The sequence below is a fragment of the Agelaius tricolor genome, unplaced genomic scaffold (genome assembly GCF_023055355.1).
Source record: "Agelaius tricolor isolate 1412-34295 unplaced genomic scaffold, bAgeTri1.0.p SCAF_20, whole genome shotgun sequence".
Classification (NCBI taxonomy): Eukaryota; Metazoa; Chordata; class Aves; order Passeriformes; family Icteridae; genus Agelaius; species Agelaius tricolor.
Window position 1 is genome coordinate 8,483,562 of NW_027269280.1, and position 20,339 is coordinate 8,503,900.

General features: G+C 40.1%; 1 protein-coding gene across 2 annotated transcripts in view; it reads right to left on the reverse strand.

The window, feature by feature from the left end:
- Window positions 1-382: 382 nt before the first annotated feature.
- The window catches only part of PI4KA (phosphatidylinositol 4-kinase alpha), a 54,571-nt gene continuing 34,614 nt past the window's right edge, over window positions 383-20,339 (reverse strand). For both annotated transcript variants that reach the window (XM_071445437.1, XM_071445436.1), the window contains exons 26-55: window positions 19,864-19,945; window positions 19,169-19,252; window positions 18,723-18,812; window positions 18,126-18,245; window positions 17,441-17,533; window positions 16,916-17,072; window positions 16,514-16,641; window positions 15,116-15,274; window positions 14,740-14,891; window positions 14,129-14,236; window positions 13,289-13,416; window positions 13,093-13,212; window positions 12,370-12,449; window positions 12,039-12,232; window positions 11,220-11,310; window positions 10,273-10,440; window positions 9,668-9,721; window positions 8,341-8,461; window positions 7,911-8,040; window positions 7,723-7,793; window positions 6,796-6,868; window positions 6,585-6,655; window positions 5,876-5,985; window positions 5,174-5,278; window positions 4,609-4,734; window positions 4,171-4,291; window positions 3,364-3,523; window positions 2,447-2,536; window positions 2,167-2,250; window positions 383-1,084 (exon numbers count right to left, since the gene is read on the reverse strand). In XM_071445437.1, coding sequence (XP_071301538.1) covers window positions 1,033-1,084; window positions 2,167-2,250; window positions 2,447-2,536; window positions 3,364-3,523; window positions 4,171-4,291; window positions 4,609-4,734; window positions 5,174-5,278; window positions 5,876-5,985; window positions 6,585-6,655; window positions 6,796-6,868; window positions 7,723-7,793; window positions 7,911-8,040; window positions 8,341-8,461; window positions 9,668-9,721; window positions 10,273-10,440; window positions 11,220-11,310; window positions 12,039-12,232; window positions 12,370-12,449; window positions 13,093-13,212; window positions 13,289-13,416; window positions 14,129-14,236; window positions 14,740-14,891; window positions 15,116-15,274; window positions 16,514-16,641; window positions 16,916-17,072; window positions 17,441-17,533; window positions 18,126-18,245; window positions 18,723-18,812; window positions 19,169-19,252; window positions 19,864-19,945 — 3,322 coding nt within the window. In that variant the 3' untranslated portion in view covers window positions 383-1,032. The remainder of the gene's footprint in view (window positions 1,085-2,166; window positions 2,251-2,446; window positions 2,537-3,363; window positions 3,524-4,170; window positions 4,292-4,608; window positions 4,735-5,173; window positions 5,279-5,875; window positions 5,986-6,584; window positions 6,656-6,795; window positions 6,869-7,722; window positions 7,794-7,910; window positions 8,041-8,340; window positions 8,462-9,667; window positions 9,722-10,272; window positions 10,441-11,219; window positions 11,311-12,038; window positions 12,233-12,369; window positions 12,450-13,092; window positions 13,213-13,288; window positions 13,417-14,128; window positions 14,237-14,739; window positions 14,892-15,115; window positions 15,275-16,513; window positions 16,642-16,915; window positions 17,073-17,440; window positions 17,534-18,125; window positions 18,246-18,722; window positions 18,813-19,168; window positions 19,253-19,863; window positions 19,946-20,339) is intronic.

Sequence of the window (20,339 nt, forward strand, 5' to 3'; positions counted from 1 at the left end):
GCCCAGGCTGGGCACTCCCTTCCTTCCCTTGAGGGCACGATCCGGACACTCGGGAAAAGCACCCAAAAGGGAAAAATCCCCCTAAAGAGAGGGAAAAAATCCCCTAAAGAGGGGACAGCTCCTTTGTTAAAGAGTCCATGTAGAAGGACAAGCATGTAGGTAGGGAAAAAAAAACCCAAAAGACCTATGTCCCAGCCGAGGATAGAGGCCCTTAGTCAGCAACACTGGGGAGCTTTACCTTGGTCCTACATCCCAGCTCTTGCACCAAACATTTATTTTACGAATGAAAAATGTCACTTGAGATGGACAAAGAGCTGAAGAATAAATTAGATTTCTCTATTAGAAAGAAATGGCGTAATATAATACACACTAAGGTAAAACATTTGCAACAGACACGAAGTCTAAGGTATTTTATTATATTTTATAGATTAAATATATCTTCAGTAGAGTCTCTTTTTAAAACACACAAAAGGAAAAAATACATTCTTCATGTACATATGAAATACTGACCATGTAGCAGGGACCATGTACAGTGCAAAATATGAACACAGCTACACAGACATCACCACCCTGGATGATTATCAAGCTCTTTCTACAGTAAAACTGGAACAAGTTAACATTTCTGTTTCCAAAAAGAAATCCATACCCTTCCCTTCCATGGCATTTTGTGCGATTGTGCAGGAAAGGGTTTAATTTACTTTTTAAAGACATTATAAAATCCTTGCATTGCTTGAAAAATTATTGAACTCCTCAAGCTTTACCACTTTCACACATTCACAACTGTAATACAATTTTTATTGTGATTGCAACCCAACTCCAAAAATCCAGGGAATAACAGTAATATATATAACCTGGTATAGAGAAAGGAATGAATCAGAACTGATTGTTGCAATGGTCAGGATGTACCCAACATGTACACACACATACACAGAGGGTAGATAGCCAGGTGTGACAGAGCATGTCCTGTTTGTCACGAGTTTAGAGTGAGGGCACGGGGTTGCACGTTTCACTTGGGCAGTAGATCTCTAGTGTCTAGTAGGGGATGTCATTCTGGTAGTACTGGATCATGTCATATGTTCTACTCCTAGAGAAGGAAAGCAAACCAGAGGTAAGGAAAAGTTTAAAAAAACACTACACCCATTGTCAAGAAACATTCATCAGGATCTCACAGAGACAAAACACGGGTGAAGGAAATCAGCTGCTAATCAAAACTAGCTCTCCATTCTTTGAAGGCATTGTGAAGGCCCAGTTACTGTTATGGACAGCACAAAACATCCTGCTCTTGTTTAAACTAGTTTTAAAATGTATTTCCACACTTCCCAGTGTGGCAACAGCATCAGCAGCTTGGATCCTGTGTTTGGATAAGCCACAAGCACATTACATGGCATTTGCAGCTTGTTTTAGGAGAAGGAAATGCATAATGAATCAATCAAGATCATCAGGGCTGCATGGAGACAGGATTATATGGAAATAAAAGTCATCTTAATTAAGGAGAATGCTAATTAATGAAAATAAAAGTGCAGGGAAATAAGAGCATTAACAGCAGCATCTCTGATGAGTGACTGAGCAAACAGATCTCAGCTTGTTACAGATAACTCAATTATCCATGGGTAGAGCTTATTCAGGTCACAGATTAACCATGCCACAGGTAGAAAAGCTCAGGCTTGTCAGAACTAAGCTGGTTCTGGCCATTCACACACACCAGTGTCACTGCCTTCACCCCCCAATATTAATCTGAGATTCTGAGCAGGTGCACTAGGGAGCACTGGAACCTCCATTCTAATGGGGCTGTATCTGAGCCAGTGAGTGGCACTGGTCTCAATCTGACCCCATATGGAACGACACAAGAGTTTGTATTAGACTCTCCAATATATCCCACAAAGTCTGTATTATCTAGCAAAATAAAACATGCATTTAAGATGTTTAATTATTACATTTATTCTTTAGTCTAACCAGCCATGCTATTTGACCACCCTGGACTTAGGTCTTCCTTCCCAGCACAAAAGAGAGGAAATGCAGCACATTCAGAAACAAAGCTGCTATCCTGCACTATCAATGACTCAAAAAATTTTGGCATCTGACTGATAAAACTCTACTTTTCAGCTCTGCTCAAAGCCTGATGGCCTTCCTTTAGCCATAGGGAGAAAACATGCATAGAAGCCAAACCTGTTGCTGAGGAAACAATTCTGGATGATCTTGATGATGAAAGTTGCAGCCTCCCTTTCAGTCATGTTGGGGCTGAACCTATGTCTATATACAGAAAATCACAAATAAGAGAAAATTAGTGAGGTTTCCTTTGAACATGGTACAAATGTGTCTTTGCACAAGCTCAGCCAGGTGTGATTTCACTTCCTGCAAGTAGCTACTTCTTGTGAAACCACTTGGTACAAATGACATAACATTTTAATAAAAATCATTTTCCAGTTCACACATATTGCTGACTTACTTCAACAGCTTGATTGTCTGCCCTCGGAAACAGGGCAGCCCCGTATCCAACATCAGGGTAACCAGTGAGACCACAGCATCCATGTAAGGCCTAGAGAAAAAGAGGACAAAACCAGAGCATTCAGACTCCTGCAGCCTTTGCAGGTAAAGCAGACAAACTGAGGAGTTCAATGAACTGGATCCCACCTTTTTCTGTAATTAAATCAACACAGATAATGCTCTTACATTTGCTGGTGAAGCTACACCATTGCTTGCAATCTGTCACTTTAATTAAATGTCACTCCTTTATGCTGGACTGTCAGAATGCTGCAAGATGAAGTCTCAAGAAGGATTATGCAAAGTAATGCTTTAGCAAACAACATTTCTTTGGCATCAGAAAGGTGAAGCAGTGCACCAAAACAGTTCAAAAGGCTGAAACCAGCAACACCACACAGAAACATACTATCTTTTAATCTTAATTACTCTGGGTAATTCATTGCTACATCAGCCCAGTTTCCTTTCTCTTTCCTGTCCTCTTGCTCAGAACATTTATTATCTACCAGGCTATTATTCTGCTACTTGAGTGACACATTTGCTTTGTCACAAGAACTTTGTCCAGACTGTTTCCCCTCAAGGAACCAAAATGATCTTGATTCCAAGACAGTAGTTTCTAATTGTATTAACAGTGCACTAAATTGTGTAAGGAAATGTGTGAAACATCCCATTTATATATTGACTATATAAAATTTTAAAATATAACATAAGGACAGAAAAATACAACAAAGATAAGATGTAAAATAGCAGGATTATTACATTGTTTCAAAGTTTGCAAGACTACCGGGCACAGATTCCCTACAAATCAACATTTGTTATAATTTTTTTCTCATCTGGCTTTGGGCATGCAAGAACTTCCACTCTGAGCAGCTAAGAACACCTTACCTGACTGCCAGATAGCCTCTGACACACATCTCCATAAACCATTTGAATGGTGTTGCCTCCATTTTCCCTCCCATTATCATCACCATCTCATCAGTCAGTTTAATGTCAGGCTCCCAGCCCAGGTTTCCACCAGGTGAACTTTCAAACATGAATCCAAAATCTGTGCACAAAAGATAAACTGCCTCATAAACTTTGTTGGTTAATTGTGTGCTCTTAAAGCTGACAGAAGTAAGAGATGTGGATTGCATGTATTAATGTAAACATTTTAACTGCAACTAGAAAAAAGCTTTGGTGAAGTGTAAGAATACCAACAAAAGCATCATCACCATGATATGAGAATAGATGTAAGAATGGTGATATCAAATAAACTGCTGAAATATTTGTGCAGTTCCAGAAAAGCAAAGCTAAAGCAGAGGTTACAACCTCACACAACTATATAAATCTACTTGTCAAGTTTAATTCATACTCTTTCAGTGATGAAAGGAATCCAAAGACACATTTCTATCATTAAACACATACACACAAGTATCCATGCATGAGTACATAAACATGTGTCATCCATACATATGTGTGTATACACTCTCCTGAACCTGACAAAACTTTACAGAGCTAAATTGACACAGAATCAGCCAACACAAACACAAAACACTTGGCACGAAGGCATGGAAACCTTCCATGAATGTTTACAAACAGTGAAACCAGTATACAGATGGATCTAAGGGGAAATGGCTTATTGTCTGTTATCAGCAGTACTTAAGAGCAGAAAGCAAAGGTAATAACTGACATTCAGAGGTGCATATGACTGACCAATATGAATGATGTGTCCCTGTTTGTCCAGCATGATGTTGCCATTGTGCCTGTCTTTAATCTGGAGCAGGAACAGGAGCAGACTATAGGCAGCCATGCTGCGGATGAAATTATAGCGGGCCTGTACAAACAACAAGTTAAAACAAATCAGAACAACTGACAGAATTTAATAACTCCCCATCAGGAGATGAGACAGACAAACAAAGCTTTTTTTCTTCCATTCATGATTAGTTTGAAGCAATATCCAATGACATTCTCCATACATCTATAGCTGCAATTACTTCCTGAGCTAACTCACTAATAGCTAAAAATGAATTATAAGCATCAGGAATTAGATACAGCATTCTAGTAATCATTATGCAATTATTTGTTATTATTCCTTAAAGGTAGAATGTTTCTCAGTTGATATTTTGCTGTGCTTGCCCACTGATATTTTACCTTCTGGAATGCAAGGGTAGACTCATCTCCATATTGCCTTGTAAAATAATCATACATCCCAAAGTCTGTCTGCCTGCCCAGCTGGTCACGGGACGTGCAGTCAGGAATGCACTCAATAACACCACACTGCAGGGCAAGAAGAGAAACAGGTTTGTGAAGCATGCTCCCAAATATATTTTGTTCATGGCTCTTGGCAGTCATACAGGTTCTCTAGGAAATGTGGGGAAGCCTATAGATCACCAAATAAAAATTTTCTAGTTTATTAATTTAAAAAAAAGTATATCCTCTCTTTTAGGATTTCCATGCAACTAAGCCAAACTCTGTGACTTTCCACTGCTTTGCACAACACAGTCCCAGAAATCAAACAACAGTGCAAGCAGCAAAATTTCAGAGCCAAAAGCTTTAGAAAGGCAGGAAGCAGGAGAGGAAAGACTCTATTGCTGGTACTCCAAATATTTGGCATAAGTGGTGTGAGCAGTACTCCCTTGTAGAATGGAATTTTTATGTATGCTGGAAGAAAGTATTTTTGAATTTTCTACAGCACAACAGTTAATTGCTCACTTACCCCAGGAGCTGTGGCCACCACTCTGTATGGAAACACAAAAAGATCCAGGCCTACCAGCTGAAATATATTCTTGAAGAGATCGATGATTTGTAAAGCTAACATGTCCTGTCAGACAAGAAAAAAAATTGCACAAACATTACAGGGGTTACAGGTCATAAACTGGATTATAAACATGCTCTGAAGAACTCTGAAGTGCACATTAAGTTAAGCAGGTGGGCAGATGTGTGCTTGTGTATGCACTAAGGGGGAAATCAAAAAGGGAACTGATAAATGCTGTGTGAGTGGGCAGCAAGCAACACTGATGATTTAACTGCTGACCTAAGAATGAACTGCCTATCACCCTTTGGTAAAAGGGCTATTAATAACTCCAGGGATAATAACCAGCATTCCCTCTTAATCAATCAAACTTCAATGTACAAGATCCCACCTTAGGAACTAAAGCTATATTACCAATAGCTCAATTGAAAAATAAATTCTGTGAAAAAATTTTTAAGGCTTGGTAAACCTGTCTTGACAGAATGGCCTTTATTTCCAAACCAGAATTTCTCTAGGGGTACCACACAGTTCTCCCTCTCAGTCCATAACTAGCAGAGATTACCAAAGTTCCAAAGGAAAATACTTCTATATTAAAATTATTTCCTTTTTATGCATTATCACCTACAAATCTGCCTCCTCTAAGTGCAAAGCCCAAGAGCTTTGTACCTGTCTGCAGTCATCGCCCACTTTAAAGATTGCAGCCTGCCAGCAAACCTTCTGACTGTCCTCATCCTCCTCCTCACTCTCATTGATGGAGTCAGAGCGACAACGCAGACCTGCAACAAGGGAACCAAGCAAAAAGCACACATGCACTTGAATTAGTCCATGGAATTCAATTTCAACTTTCTGTCATGACAAGCCCTCTGCACTCAAACCCACAGCATTCCACTGCAGTGCACCACAGATATTTCTGCTTTACAAGGCAATTATCATAAGACAGTTTCCTTTGTCTACTGGAATTAGAACATCTCAAACCGCTGTTTGTGATTTACCTGATAAATGCCTGCATTGCGTTGAGCCAGTCAGCTGGAAACTCCCACAAAATGTCTTGTGAGAGAAAATCTGCCAAAATCTGGATTTTGCTACTGTCTAAAAACCCAGAAAAGGCCAGTGATTTCTATTTTAGTCTAAAGTAACTGTTATAATTTCTTCAAGAGCCCTGTGTGCTCTTGCTTCTTGGAACTTTAAAAAAAAAAAGTTTTCAGCATTTTCTTCTCTCTTCCTTTGATCCAGTTTAATTTCTCAGCTGAATCATGGCAGATAAAGTTCAACACAGAAATCCTTTTTCTGCAGTGGTACAGGTCACTAAAAGCAGGCAGTTTTAAAGGCATTGCTGACTATTAATTAGTAATATCAATGATTAAGTTGCAGTTACCTTCTTTTTCAAGCTCACTGACTCCACATCGTTTCACTTTGAATTTGGCAAGATAGGGTGCTTTTGCTGCACTAAATTGCAGAAGAAACAAAGATGATGATGAGTGCAATTAGCCAAACAAAAATTTATAGAAAAATATTTGAATGTCATTAATTAACAAGCATATATATATATATATATATAAAATAAAAATATAACAAGAGCATGGTACCTCTGCATAGGAGTTCCTGATTTGTAATCAATATCCAGAACAATTGCTTCAGGATTGCTGGGCAAGTAACAGCCTGCAAAACAGCAGACAGCTGAGAACAAATCCACTGTGAGACAATGCAAGTTGGACAATAACTGATGTCAGTGTCTACAACTTCAATACATTGTTTTGAATTAATGTTAGAGAGAAACTGGAGATTACAGTCTGTGAGCCATGAAGGATGTGGCATCCTTTGCATTAGTGAGGGATTTCCAGAAACTAATAAAATACAGTTTTGAGCTAATACTGCAGAACCTGTACCACAGAAAGGTACAGAGAGGACATCTCTTACAACAGTCCTGAATTAGATGTGGCAGCAGCCCCAGTGGGCAGTGCCCTCAGCCACCAACACATGGTACAAGGTGTGAGACCTGTTAGAGGTCAGGAAAAGCTTCCATTAAACTCCATTTTAAAGAGAAGATTCAGGCTGGGAAAATGTACATTCAAGATTTGAGAGTATCCTCTGATAATGACATTTCAAGGGAATGCCTGATGGAAGAAAGGGGAGAAATTAAGGAACTGGACATGCTTCATTCTTGAAATAACAAACCTCTCATAAACACCACGTATTTTAAAACAAGGTGGTAGAAAGCAAAAGAGTTTATTTATCCTTCCTTTTCAGACACACACTTCTACTTTTATCCACTATATGCATTATCTAACTTGCTTTTGGGTAAGTTTTGATGCACTATATAGATATTACTGGATGGACAAAAATATTTGAATTTTTTTCAAGAAAGAAATAATCAAACAAGAACAGCCACCAGCACCAAAACTGAAATCTCTACAAACTGCCACTCATAGGGATTTCAAGATCTGCTTGCAGAAAATAAATAATCATGTTGAATGCAAAAGCCCACAATTTTATATGACTAAATGACATCTTACCAGGCTGCACTTTCACCTCAGACAGAGCACTCAAACAAGCTTTTTTTCTTTCATCTCCTTTAGGGAATGGCCTAGAAAGATGAATTACCTTTTAATTATCTGCATATTATACATTACTCTACACACTAGCCTCAGGTTTGTTTCAAACTTACACAAACTGAGCACAATTTCTGAAGTACAATTCTTACTTGATAATGGCTGAAACATTGGTGATTTTATTGAAGAAATCAAACTCCCGTTGGTAGAACTCCTTGGCTGGGCCAGACAATGAGCCAGTTATCTCCTCCACTAACTGCTCCAGAAGTTCCCCAATGTCAGCTGCATGTGAAAAAACGGAAGCATCTGTGTCAGAAGCTTATTTCAGAAAGTAAAATGATATGGGTGATGGAAATCAGCACCTTTGGATGTTATTCAGAAAAAGGTACTGAGGGAACCAGCACCCTGTCTCTCTTCACAGACTCTATCAGGCACTGATGCAGAATGGGCCCTACCTCTATAAGTAAAAGAGAATTTCCCAGCTAAAAGTATTCTTCCTGACAAGCAAGAAGCAGGAAGAAAATTTAGATTGGACTAGGAAAAGGAAAGGAGTCAAGTCAAATTACATTTTAAAGCACTCACGATCTTTTTGATGTCCTTCTTCATCCAGGTAGATATTGGTTTTCATGTTCCAGATGAACTGGTGAGCCAGGAGCTGAGATTTGGAAGCTGCCCACAGGATGTATTCCCTAACGTAACCCATCTGCAACCACAGGCAGACCAGTAAGGATCAAAGTTCTACAACTCTCAGACTCAATATTACTGCTTCTAACAGCGATTCTTCAAACTCAGAAAGTTTAAATGGATGGAAAGAAGACCTCTGCACCCTCTCATTTTGCTAAAGAGATATGAATGACAGTGTATTTTAAAAGGTAGCAACCTGATCTTAAATTGTTTTCAGCTTTGTTACTGACCTATTCTGTTATTCTCATCAGCCTTTCCCCACCTCTAGGCCATTTTCCATCTGTTCTTTTTGGATTTCAAATCTCTTTGAGCTCAGAGCATCTTCTACTACGTCTACAAAGCACAGTGTAACAGGGACACTGGTGTTGCCTGGCATCACCACATGCTCCTGTAATACCAGCAATCTACACAGTGTCACAGGGACTGTACAGTTTGGTAAGAACTGCATGTGCTGGAACAGTTCCACTGAAACTCTGGAAATAAGAAGACACTTACGAAACTGAAGTGTCCAAGAAAATCCTACTCCTTCCAGCAGCCACATTCCCTTTCCTCTACCTGCAATTACTTTTGTAGTCTGTAGGTGTTTCTAGAGGTGTTTGACTGATATTAACAGACAGGTGTCTGATGTTTGTGCTCTGCACTGCAGAGTTCTCAAAGAATAACTGCAGTCAGTCACCTACACTGTGGGATGGGAATATGTTCACCTGAAAACAAAGCACTGACCAGAGTTCACTGCCTTGCTGGCAGGTGGAATGATCTCACATTAATGAACTCTGAACTTGGCTGTCAAGCTTTACTTTGGCTTCTGCAAGATAAGGCTGAGATCTGATTTCATACATGTGATAAGCACAAGCCATGCCGAGATGTCTTCTCTGGTTAACTCTACAGCAAAATGATTAAGGGTAATGATTTAACTTCATTTCTCGTTGTCTCATGCAGACCTCCAAAAGCTCTATTTAAACAGAGTCCTCACCTGGGGTTTCCCATAACAAAATCTCTTTCCTGACAGATAAGCTACACAGTCTTTGTCAAGTTTATGTGTTCATAAAAGAGGTGTATCCAAAACCAGCCAGCCCCTAGAGACAATTTTTCTTCTATGTATTAAAGATAGGATAATAATAATCAGCATTAGATTATGCTTAATTTTTGGTTTATTTACTGCTTTAAATCTAAAAGCTGCATTAAAAATCTGTTTTCTTCATGTGCAGCTGATTCATAATCTCACCTTGTCATACCGCAGTGCCTGAACAATCTGTGGAATGTAGAATAAAATAGCATCCTGAAAGAGAAGGGATGGCAGGGCTTTACTGTTTTGCTTTAGTAGTCAGAAAGGAAGATGAGTCACATATACAGAGAAAAGCTCCTTTCAGTTAGGTGATAAACAAAATCCCACTGCCTCTTCATTTTAAACTATGCATGCAACTCTCTCATATCTAAGTATTATTCTGTTTAGTTACTCCCTTCAAAAATATAATTAATAATCATGTACTTCATAGTCCTAATAGAAGTCTGACAAGTGCTAAAAAACAGCTTTCTGCACCCTTAGAAGAAACAACTTTATCTTTGAAAGAAGAGGCAAAAGAGATAATTTGAGAATGGCAGTCTGAAGAATTCAGCTTAGTGTCATTTACAACAAAGCTGCAAATACATGAGCCAGGTTTACATGTGAAAATCAACGTCAAGTTTCTATCCCACTGTGTGCACATTCTGCAGTGTGCTATGCCCATTTAGCACATGCCTCTCCATGGCATTAAAATGAAACTTGTGGCCACAGTGACCAGGGCCATAACTTCCCCTGGAGTGTTGAGGCTTTCCAGGGACTCTTCTTACCGGAGGGAAAGATCTCAGGACTTTAACTCCGTACTGGGCTGTCAGAGGATGGGGTGGATACATGCTGGAGAAGTAGGACAGGCCAGTTGGTGGATCTGTGGGTGCCCAGCACAGGACGTGGCTGAGCTCAGGTGCATCAGCATCGATGGTGTGCCAGGTAACCAGGTACTGAAAAAGCAGGTCAGACACATCAGGGGTTTGTAGCACTCCCTGGTGTGTGGGTGCTACACATCAGACAGTAATGCTGTCATCTAGCTCCCTCCAGCAGGGCAAGTGAAATATAGAACATTCGTTTTTACAAAACCAGAGCTGTTTTATCGAATGCATTTTTTTCCATGGAAACCTAGCTGTTGGAATCACCTCACCTCCCAAAAACCAAATGAAGTTACTAAAAGTACAATCCAGTTCTTGTACATGGAGAAAGAAGAAAGGATGAGACATTTTGAAAGGGTCAAAAAAGGTTCCATTTTCTTCCCATCTATGTTACAGGTGATATACACAGTTCTGACAAGACTGTCCCTCACAGGACTAAAGTGCTCTACAGCAGATCAGCATGATGAGCCTTCCTCACTTCCAGACCTTGGCCTCTGGATACACAGAAAAGTTTATGCTTAAAATAACTTCAGCAGCACTCATCATGGCTTGGTCCATTGATCTTTTCACTTATTTTGCCAAAGGAACAGAAATGGTGGTTGTGCTGCAAGTGATGAGTTTTGAGCCATTTTGTGTACAGTGAGAATACCCAGAAGTAAAATGCACCATTAGCTAACTGGCTACCTCCTCTTACTGCTGGGATTCTCCTCTCAGCATCCTATTTCCACAGCTATTCTGTTATTCTCTCCTAGCACTAGAACATACACCATAGTAAGTCAAGACTGTATTTTCCAATACATCTGAGTGAAATGGGCCTCCTGGGGCCCTGTAACAGTAAAAATATTCACAGGTACCTTTATTGCCTCAGGAACATCACTAACAGCTCCCGGGTCCAACCGGACCAGACGAGTCACTTCTGTTCCAATAGCTTCAGTGTTCTTAAACCTAAGTATAACCAGGAACACAATAGCATTATTAGAAAATTTTGATGGCTTCTTCTATTTATGTGAAGATGAGAACAGCAGAAGGCAGAAAACTATATGCTCAATAAACATAGTCCAACTATGAAGTAACATACCCCAATATGCTTGTGGAAAGGGGATTCTGAAATAACTGGTCCTCATCCAGTGCTTTTGTATAAACCAGTTGTATTTCAGCCCACTTCCACTAGTGGATTCTTGGCTGAAATATTCTGTCTGGGATTCTACAGCAAGCAGTGTACAGAACTCTACTTGGCAAAAACTATCACTGTCGTAAGGGGGAAAGAATTTCCTTTCCCTTCCGGAGCCAACTATGCAAATTCTCCTATAATAGTAAAGGGCAAACCAATATCTAGCAAAAACACTGCATTCCAAGATACTTTTAGCACTGCTTAAATGCTATGCTTGCTAATGGGCTGAATGCTATTAAAAAACAAACCTGATTTCTTCTGAATCAAACACTGTCTAAGCACTGGCAAAGAGCAGATGGTAGGAAAGGCAGGTGGACTTCATTAGTGACTGAGCCAAATGAGTCTATTAAGTAATCTAGTTCTTTTCAAAGGTCTCAAACAGTTGTGACAGTATACAAGAGGCTGCAACCAGCAGCAAGTGCTATCAGTATTTACTGTAAATACTCATTCAACTTCTAAGGCAGCAGTAATTGCATTGGTTGTTTCTTTTGAAATATCTCACCTGGTAGGCAGCTGCACAGCAAGATAAGGAGAAATGCTCCAAGCCAGATTCACATTATCCTTCCACTGCTTCTCACTAAGACTGATGTATTTAGACCTCCAGTTTGCCACACTGCTCTCTCCAGTTTGATCCAACTCTAGCTCAGGGGAAGACAGTGGATTGTACCATGTGATCAAGCGTTCGATCTCAGTAGCCTGAAGAAAACAGGAAAAATAAAGGGTTTTCTGGAAGAAGCAAAACACTCTCAATGTCATACTTTAGTTTATATATCCTGCAACAATAAGAGGGTCTTAGAAATTCATACAATTTGCCCATCCTTCTGATGACTCACCAGCAATGAGAGCAGTAATGTCCTGCGCTTCATGTAGTACTTGTGCAGCTGTGTCCCCCTGTTTGTTTTCTTGGACATTCCTGGAGAAAAGGATTTAAAAGTTTTCAGTGGCTTTTGTTCAGCAGGTGAAACTGTACTTTCAAACTGTCCACAGCTGGAAACATGGACACAGAAGAACTGAATGGCCACAGGACACCTGTAACTTAGATCAGAGTGGCAGCAGGAAGTCAGCATTGCAGCCACTCATCGTGCAAGTCTTCTTTGAATATATGGAGTACAATACAGAGATATTATTGTAGCCAGCAGTGCATTCCCTTTAGGAACACGACAGTCTTCTAAAAAGAAGGAGCACTAGCTTTAAAACTGTACAAAAATACAGTCCACGCTCTAATGTCACTCTGCCCCAAAAAGCACTAGGGGCATGTTTCCATAAAGCAAAAAATTTCCTTACAGGATTTCAATACAACTTGATCTCTTCTAGTCTTATTTCTCCTGCACAACAGAACTGAACATTCTATCAAAAAACTTAGGTGATATCAGAACTTTCCTCCTTGTCACCAGTGAGACTTTTTCTGCCTTTGATTTTCAGAGTCTGGCACTGGTAGCTAAATAGCCTGCCAGAATATGAGCCTGATGTTTAAAATAAATATTGACTTTAAATATCCGAACATAAACTATGCTGTAAAATTGGCTGTAATGAGCTGGTTACAATCAAAAAAATACCTGATTTTTTAGATATGGTTGACATGCCACTGGACAAAGGATAAGTATTTATCCATCCTTGTGTAGCCTGTTGCCGAGATCCAACATTGATATCCAGGTTGCTCCTGGTGTCTTGATTATCTAAGAACAGAGCACAGATCTGATGTAGAATCCAAAGAAACCAGACACTTTTAAAACAGCACTTAAAGGAACTCACCAGGTGGCACAAGTTGGCTGGCAGTCAGATACTTCTTGTCTGAGAACATTGCTGTCCAAAACTTGATCAATATGCTGATATCCTCACGGAGCCTCTTTTCTCCTTGTGTAGGGAACTTTGAAGGACAGCTTGAAGAAATCACACAAATAATGTAATATTGAATGCATTGGGGGAAAAAAACTCCCAGCAGTCAAAACCCCTCACCAGCCTAATCAAGCTGTACTTTTTATTCTGACTGAAGTCTACAAGGATGAGACCACACATCACTACATTTTATCCTCATGGCTTGATTATGTCTGACTGAAGAGCACAAACTTCCAATTGTTGCTGAAAATTAGGGCAGCAGTCTGTCAGCATCCTAGATTCATTTGAAAGTTATTATTAGGATTGAGTGACCTCTGCACATTCAGACATTCCTATCAATTAAATTTTCTTTTGTGCCTGTGTCAAATGTTGAAATAATCAGATTCAGTGTGTCTGTACTTTGAAAACAATGAAACTGTATTTCAGCCACACATACTATAACAGCAATTCTTTAAACCATATAACTCTAGATATGATTCTGAGCATTGAATAAACTTAAATAAGAAAAAAGGGGAAAAGAACAGAAACATTGCTGCTTTTTAAATCACACATAAAATCTGAAACTAATACCTAAGCCTCTTTGAGATAATTAATGAACCATACTTAAGCACAAGACAAGTTTCTGTTAAAGTGGATAAAAAAGGAAAGGAAGAAAAATCACTATAAGATAAAAACAGTTGCTGCTTTGAAGTATCACTGAAAGTCAAGGAAAAACACAAACGCATTTTCAGTGAGTTGTTTCAAAATAAAGAGTACCTGAAATAATCAAAGGCAGTTGAATAAATTTTTTCTCTCAAAACATTTCGGATAGTTGCATTTGGAACCACATCAGCATGCAGCAAAGACAAACCCAGGGTCAGCAACCTAATAAGCAAAATAGAGAATGGAAATGTTGGCTCTCCTAAAATGGTGACCAATACCCCACCATGCAAACCACAACTACAGCTGTAAGTGCAGCCTGAGAAGTGTCTGTTTCAGAGCTCTTAGCAACCTGTTCACATTATCACCAGTCTGCTTTAAAGCTCTGACTGCTGAACCACAGAAAGTGAAAGCCTTCAAGTCACAAAAGCTGAAAATAACTGATGAAGCAAAGACTAGATTCATTACTAGATCCATGATGTGGGCTATTCATTATATGAAATCATCTCATGAAATTTCCTGAAACACCAAAAAAAGTACTTTCAAGCTGAAGTGATCAACTTCTGCTTTTGAAAACAGAGCTTAGACTGCATCACTGCAGGCGTTTAAAGCAATTCTCAGCACCTGAAGCCAAGTTAAACATGCAGTGTTTAGCTGTTTTCTTCCATCTCTCTATAACCTTATTTCCCATTTCTGTGATTGCAGAAGGAAAACCCAGGAGCACTCACTTGAATCGGGGCCCAATGGCTGCCACGTGCCGGTTCAAGCTGCCTTTGGCCCCCCCGATGTTCAGGGACAGGGAGCGCTGGAGGAGGCTGGAGAAGATCTCGATCTGGTCAGAACTGCAGTATTTGGCTATTTCAAACCTCTGCACCAAAAACTGAGAAAAAGAGACAGACATACCATGCCTCCTTTGACCTTTCTGAATTTCAAAGCCCACCCCTAGACTTCTCTGTTTCAAACACCTTTCTCCCCCTCAATGTTTATGCTCATCTAAACAGAGTGGCTCTCCTGGCTGTGAGCACATGACTCCAGTCCTTCCCCAAATCACAGCAACAGGAAATACAGACTGCCACCGGTGGGACATTCAGAAAAAATACACACCTCTATCCAGATGTAATGTGGGGTCACCTCTGGTGGACAGGGCCTTGGCTGGCTCTCCTCTGAGGCTGCTAATGGATCTGCTTCTTTCTGCTCTGCAGAGAACAGCCCAACTTTCTGCTCCACTGTCATTTGCCAGGCTCCTGCCATTTCCCGCATGAACTGCAAAAAGGAAGGTGACAGAGCTTCTTGTTTCAAGAGCATCTTCTTACATGAAAAGCACAAACTTTCCCCACAGCACACACAAGAACCTACTACATCAATTAAAATTCACTGCAGACTGCAATGCTAACAGAGAGGCAGAGACAAGTCTATACATCCCACCTGAAAGAAAATGTTTCTTCCATATACTACATTACAAAAGGAAGAGAGACACCCCCAGAATCTCAGCTAGTAGCTGAGACTAAAGGCAGCAGCAGCCAGGCACTGCATTTTGTTGAGGACACTGAACTGTTAGATCACCCCAAGCCATCCATCCTCCTGCTCCACTAAAGGTTGCTGCCTCCCACACGAGCCCAGCAGGGACAAGCACACACCAGGTTCCCATGACCTGCAGGACATGGTTTGGCCCCTGAGCACACTGAACACACTCTGGCTGATCAAGCACAACATAAAGATGGCACCTAATTCAGTTTTGCTGATCCTGCTCTCAGGAGCAGCATCCTTTGTAGTAAGGGGGCTGACAAACCAAGGGTGCTTCTCTCTTCTCCTCAACCAGATACAAAGACATTTCCCCAAATGCCCAATGGAAAAAAAATGAAACTGATGCTTAAGAAGTCAACCACTGAAACCTGCAAGTAAACTCAACTAAGTAAATTCAGATGGATGATTATCTCCAGCAAGTGAAACACCTGGTGCTCCCTAAGCAAAGCAATTACCAGAGGCAGCTTTCTTACTGCACCATGCTGAGTTGCTTTATTACCATTACATTGATCCCATCTCACAAAATACAGCCAGCTTAGCCTGTTACAGGATTAGGACATTTGCAAGCCTATATTTTCATGTAATGGTGCAATACCAGATACCAGAGGGTGATTAATGAGCAGGGACACTGATTTCTCTTTGTTTCAAAACACCAATTCTATAGTTTGTGATAGTATAGAGTCAGTTCATGAACAGTTCAGGCATCTCATCAGCAAAGTAAATTCTACAGCTGGGATTCTAACAGGTTTCTTTTGCTGTAACATTTATGTTGTTGAGAAAGGTCTGCTTCCCACAGTCCACCTCGTGGGGGTGCTCAGACTTCCAACAATACAGGAACAGAAACTTCCTGGCAGGCTAAAGTGATTAACAGTACATTTAAACATCCTGGACACAGATTCACAGTATCTGTGAATCTCCCAAAATCTTCTCTCTTCCCTCTCACAGGGGCAGAGAATGAGTAATTAAATCACTTCCTACCGGCACTTCTATTCCATTCTTGGCAGCCAGCAGCCACTCCCAGCAAGCAATTGCTGTTTCCATGCCATGCTCATTGAACATTCGCAGGGGTCCCCAACACAGATGATGAAGGAGCTGGGGATCACAGTCTGAAAACAAGCATTCACTCAGATTTCTCCAACAGAACAACTGCTTTCCACATCAGCATGAAATTGGTGTGCACCATAGGTAATAATCAGTTCCTAATAATAAATAGCTTTTGGTTTAAGGAGGCTTTTCCCCAATATAAGCTTAATTGAAAAAATTCAAAACACAGTCTTGCTGCAAGTTGATACATACTGGGTTGGTATATGGATAGTTTTTGTAGTTTATTATTCTTGGCATTCACCATCAGAAAGCAGAACTCCATTTGGTTTTCATTACCTTTGCTGCTTATTAGCAGTGCAGTCAACTTAAACATGGCCTGGGTGTAGGATTCAGTATTGCTTGATTCAAGAGCAGCATTCAGGTCTTTGACCATAAGTTTATTCAGGTCAGATGTTCGTCCTGTGGCATTTGAGAACTGAATCATTCCAGAAACCTGTAAAATTGAGGGGGGTTTTCAACAAAGAACAGTATTTTTAGGCATCCAGTTAAGTATTGGTCACATGCTGATTAGGGAACTCCACAAACAGAGGCATCTTTTATTACTACTTTACCAAATCCTTAGCTTTAACTGCAATCTAATCTTTAGCTTTATCTAATCTTTAGCTTTATCTGCAAGACTAACACTAAAATGATCTGTTTAATAAGCTAGGAAAACTATACTCTTTATCCTGAAGGGATTTATAGACTATGTTTCATGTAACATAGACCCATACACCAGTATGGGTTGGAAGGACACCATCCCCTGAGAAGTGATGCCAGAGCTTCTGGACACCCCACATTCATAAGGAACTCTGTACTTACTTCTCCTGCGTAACGGTTGCGCAAGTTAAGAGAAGCCATGAAGTTGGAGTAGTCCTTCTTCACACAAGTTGGTCTTTCAGTTAGCTGGGTTGCCTATGGCCAGACCATAACAAGGTGTTTATACTGCTCATATCAAACCATTTGCCTCTTTATCTTTTTATTTCTTCACATATGTTTTAAATTTCCTTATGCTTATAATCATAGTAGTATCAGGACTGTTACATACAACAGCACCAGGACTGATCAAAATCAAGAACGGACTATGTGTATTTCTTCCACAGATACAGGTTCACAGAATATCCTGAGTTGGAAGGGACCAATAAGGATCATTGAGCCCAACTGCTGGCCCTGCACAGGACAAACCCAACAATTACACCACACCACTGGGAGCATTGTCCAAGCACCTCTTGAACTCTATCAGGCTTGGTGCTGTGACCACTCCCCTGGGAGGCCTGTGCCTGTGCCCAACCATCCCCTGAATGAAAGAACCTTTTCCTAATACCCAGCCTTAACCCCTCCCTGCCATAGCTTCATGACATTGCCCCCTGTCACTGGTCCCCAGAGAGGAGATCAGTGCCTGCCCCTCTGCTGCCCCTTGGGAGGAAGTTGTAGGCAGCAATGAGGTTTCTCCTCAGCCCTCTAACTTGTCAAGGTCTCTCTGCACAAAGGAACAAACAATACTCACGCCCAGAGTGGTGTTCTGCCTGTTGTAGCCTGCAAAGTGCAAAACACTTTCTGTAGCCATGGCCAGCCCAGTGTGCTGGGACAACCCTGATACCCAGTTCTGGTGTTTGTTTAGGTACTCCTGAAAAAAAAAAACAAACCAAACTCCAGAATACTTCATTATCTTCAAAACAAGGCAGCTCATAAGCAAGTGCTGCATCACTGCAAACCATGGGAAACTTAATCACACACAACTGTGACAAAAGACTGTCTCTACTCATCCCTTCCAGGCATTCTTCCCCTGGCAGTAAGATTTTCTGAATGTCCTCCTAATTATACAGAGTAAGACTCCTTCTATATTCAAAATGAATAAAGTTATCAAGATAAATGCTTGAAGGTTGTGATCTTCTCTTAAAAGAATCACTTCTGACAAAAAAAAACCCTTATGAGATAAAGTATTTTGGACTACATGGAAGAAGGGAAAGTAATTAGTTGTCCTTTCACACAAGGATAGAATCCCTTGAGGCTCCTTTTTTAGGAAAGGAAATATAAACCTCAGGTAGATTTGCAGTGTCCAAGATGTGCAAAAATCAAATTTTCACAGAAGCAGGCCCATTACCTGTAGATGAGATTTTGTAACAGAGGGAGCCCATTTCATTGCCTCTTGCAGAATCATCCCACAGCGTGCAGCAAAGTCCTTCACTATACTCTAGAATAAAAAGCATCAACACAATCAGTAAAATACAGGACACTTAACAAGAGGAACTGGTCTTAAGGGTGTAATAAGTAACATTGGGAGCAAGACAGTTGTAGCAACATGACATAGTTAGAATTTTCTGTAACAATTGAATGTGCCCTTGATTAAAAAAGAACTGTCATACTTTAAGTCAAGTAAAATAATTTTAATTTAGAAAAACATAAATACTGTGTCATACCCTATTAGAAAAATCTTACCTAGGGAAGTACTTTTAAAAAATGACCATTCAGGGTAGCTCACTAATTTATCTCCAAGCTATGAAATGAGGGATTATTTCATTCTTTGATAAATCAGGGAGGGCCACCCACCTCTCTGGCTTCATGCGTGTCAGGGACTGTTATTCTGTATGGAGCATCAGGAATGTCATAGTATGGTTGGTCCTTGTGAATGTCCTAAAAAGAAACAATTACCAACTCTCAGTAAGAGAAAATTCATCACCACCTGACATTAACACCACATTTAGCAAACAAGAGGCCTGATTACCAAACCTTTTTTGCTGACATTTGCTCTCAATTTGAACATCTCTAAAAGAAACTGTTTACATTCCAGTTTGATTTTTAGAATATATAATTTCAAAAATCCAAAGCACTTTCCTCAACATTTAGTATTAAAATAAAATTCTATAAAGCATTTCCATCTTCAAAAATTCTAGTATATAACAGATTCAGGAAATATGGATACACATACACAGACTGGAGAGAATGCAATCTAAAAACCATAATTCACAGAAGACCAAACAAACCACAAACCAGAAAAACACCACCAAAATTTTATTTCAAATGAGACATTTCAACAATTGTAAACCACATCTGACAACAACTTTTTAGCACTGGTTCTACTACTTAAGAAATAGGATTGCAAAGATAATTCTTGCTTCACAGAATTTAAAATGAAGATTTTATCAATCTTAGTAAAAGGAAAACCAAATTACAAACTCAATTAAGTATCAAATAAATGCAGAACAAAGTAAAAAAGAAAAGTTCTAGGAAAGAAAAGCACTTACTGCACTAAGAGACAGAGACAATGTCTGCAGAATATCTAACATAGTCTTCAGCACAGTTCCACTCCACAGCAAGTGAGGAAATCTAGAGCAAGACAGAAGTCAGAAACACAATAACCATGGAGAGCTGAAGAAGGCCATTATTCCATCAAGGGAGCTGCTCAAAGAGCCAGGTTATACATCCCTAGGTAAGCTCATACTCAACAGAAGCCACAGAGCCTCACAAGAGCCTGGCTTTATCCAGAGCCAAAAGCTGAGGAAAGCCATTGCACAGGAGCTGAGACTGCACTTCTATCATGGGCACTTTGCTTTGCTCCACCCATGGCAATACTAAGCAGACACACATTTTAACCAGGGGTTTCTGAGCTCAGGCTAAAAACACCACTGGATGTAATTTTTCAAGGAGATGTTTCAGCAGAAGTAGCAGCCAAGAAATCCACTTGACCAGTGTCACCAAGTGCCTAAGCAACCACTAAACA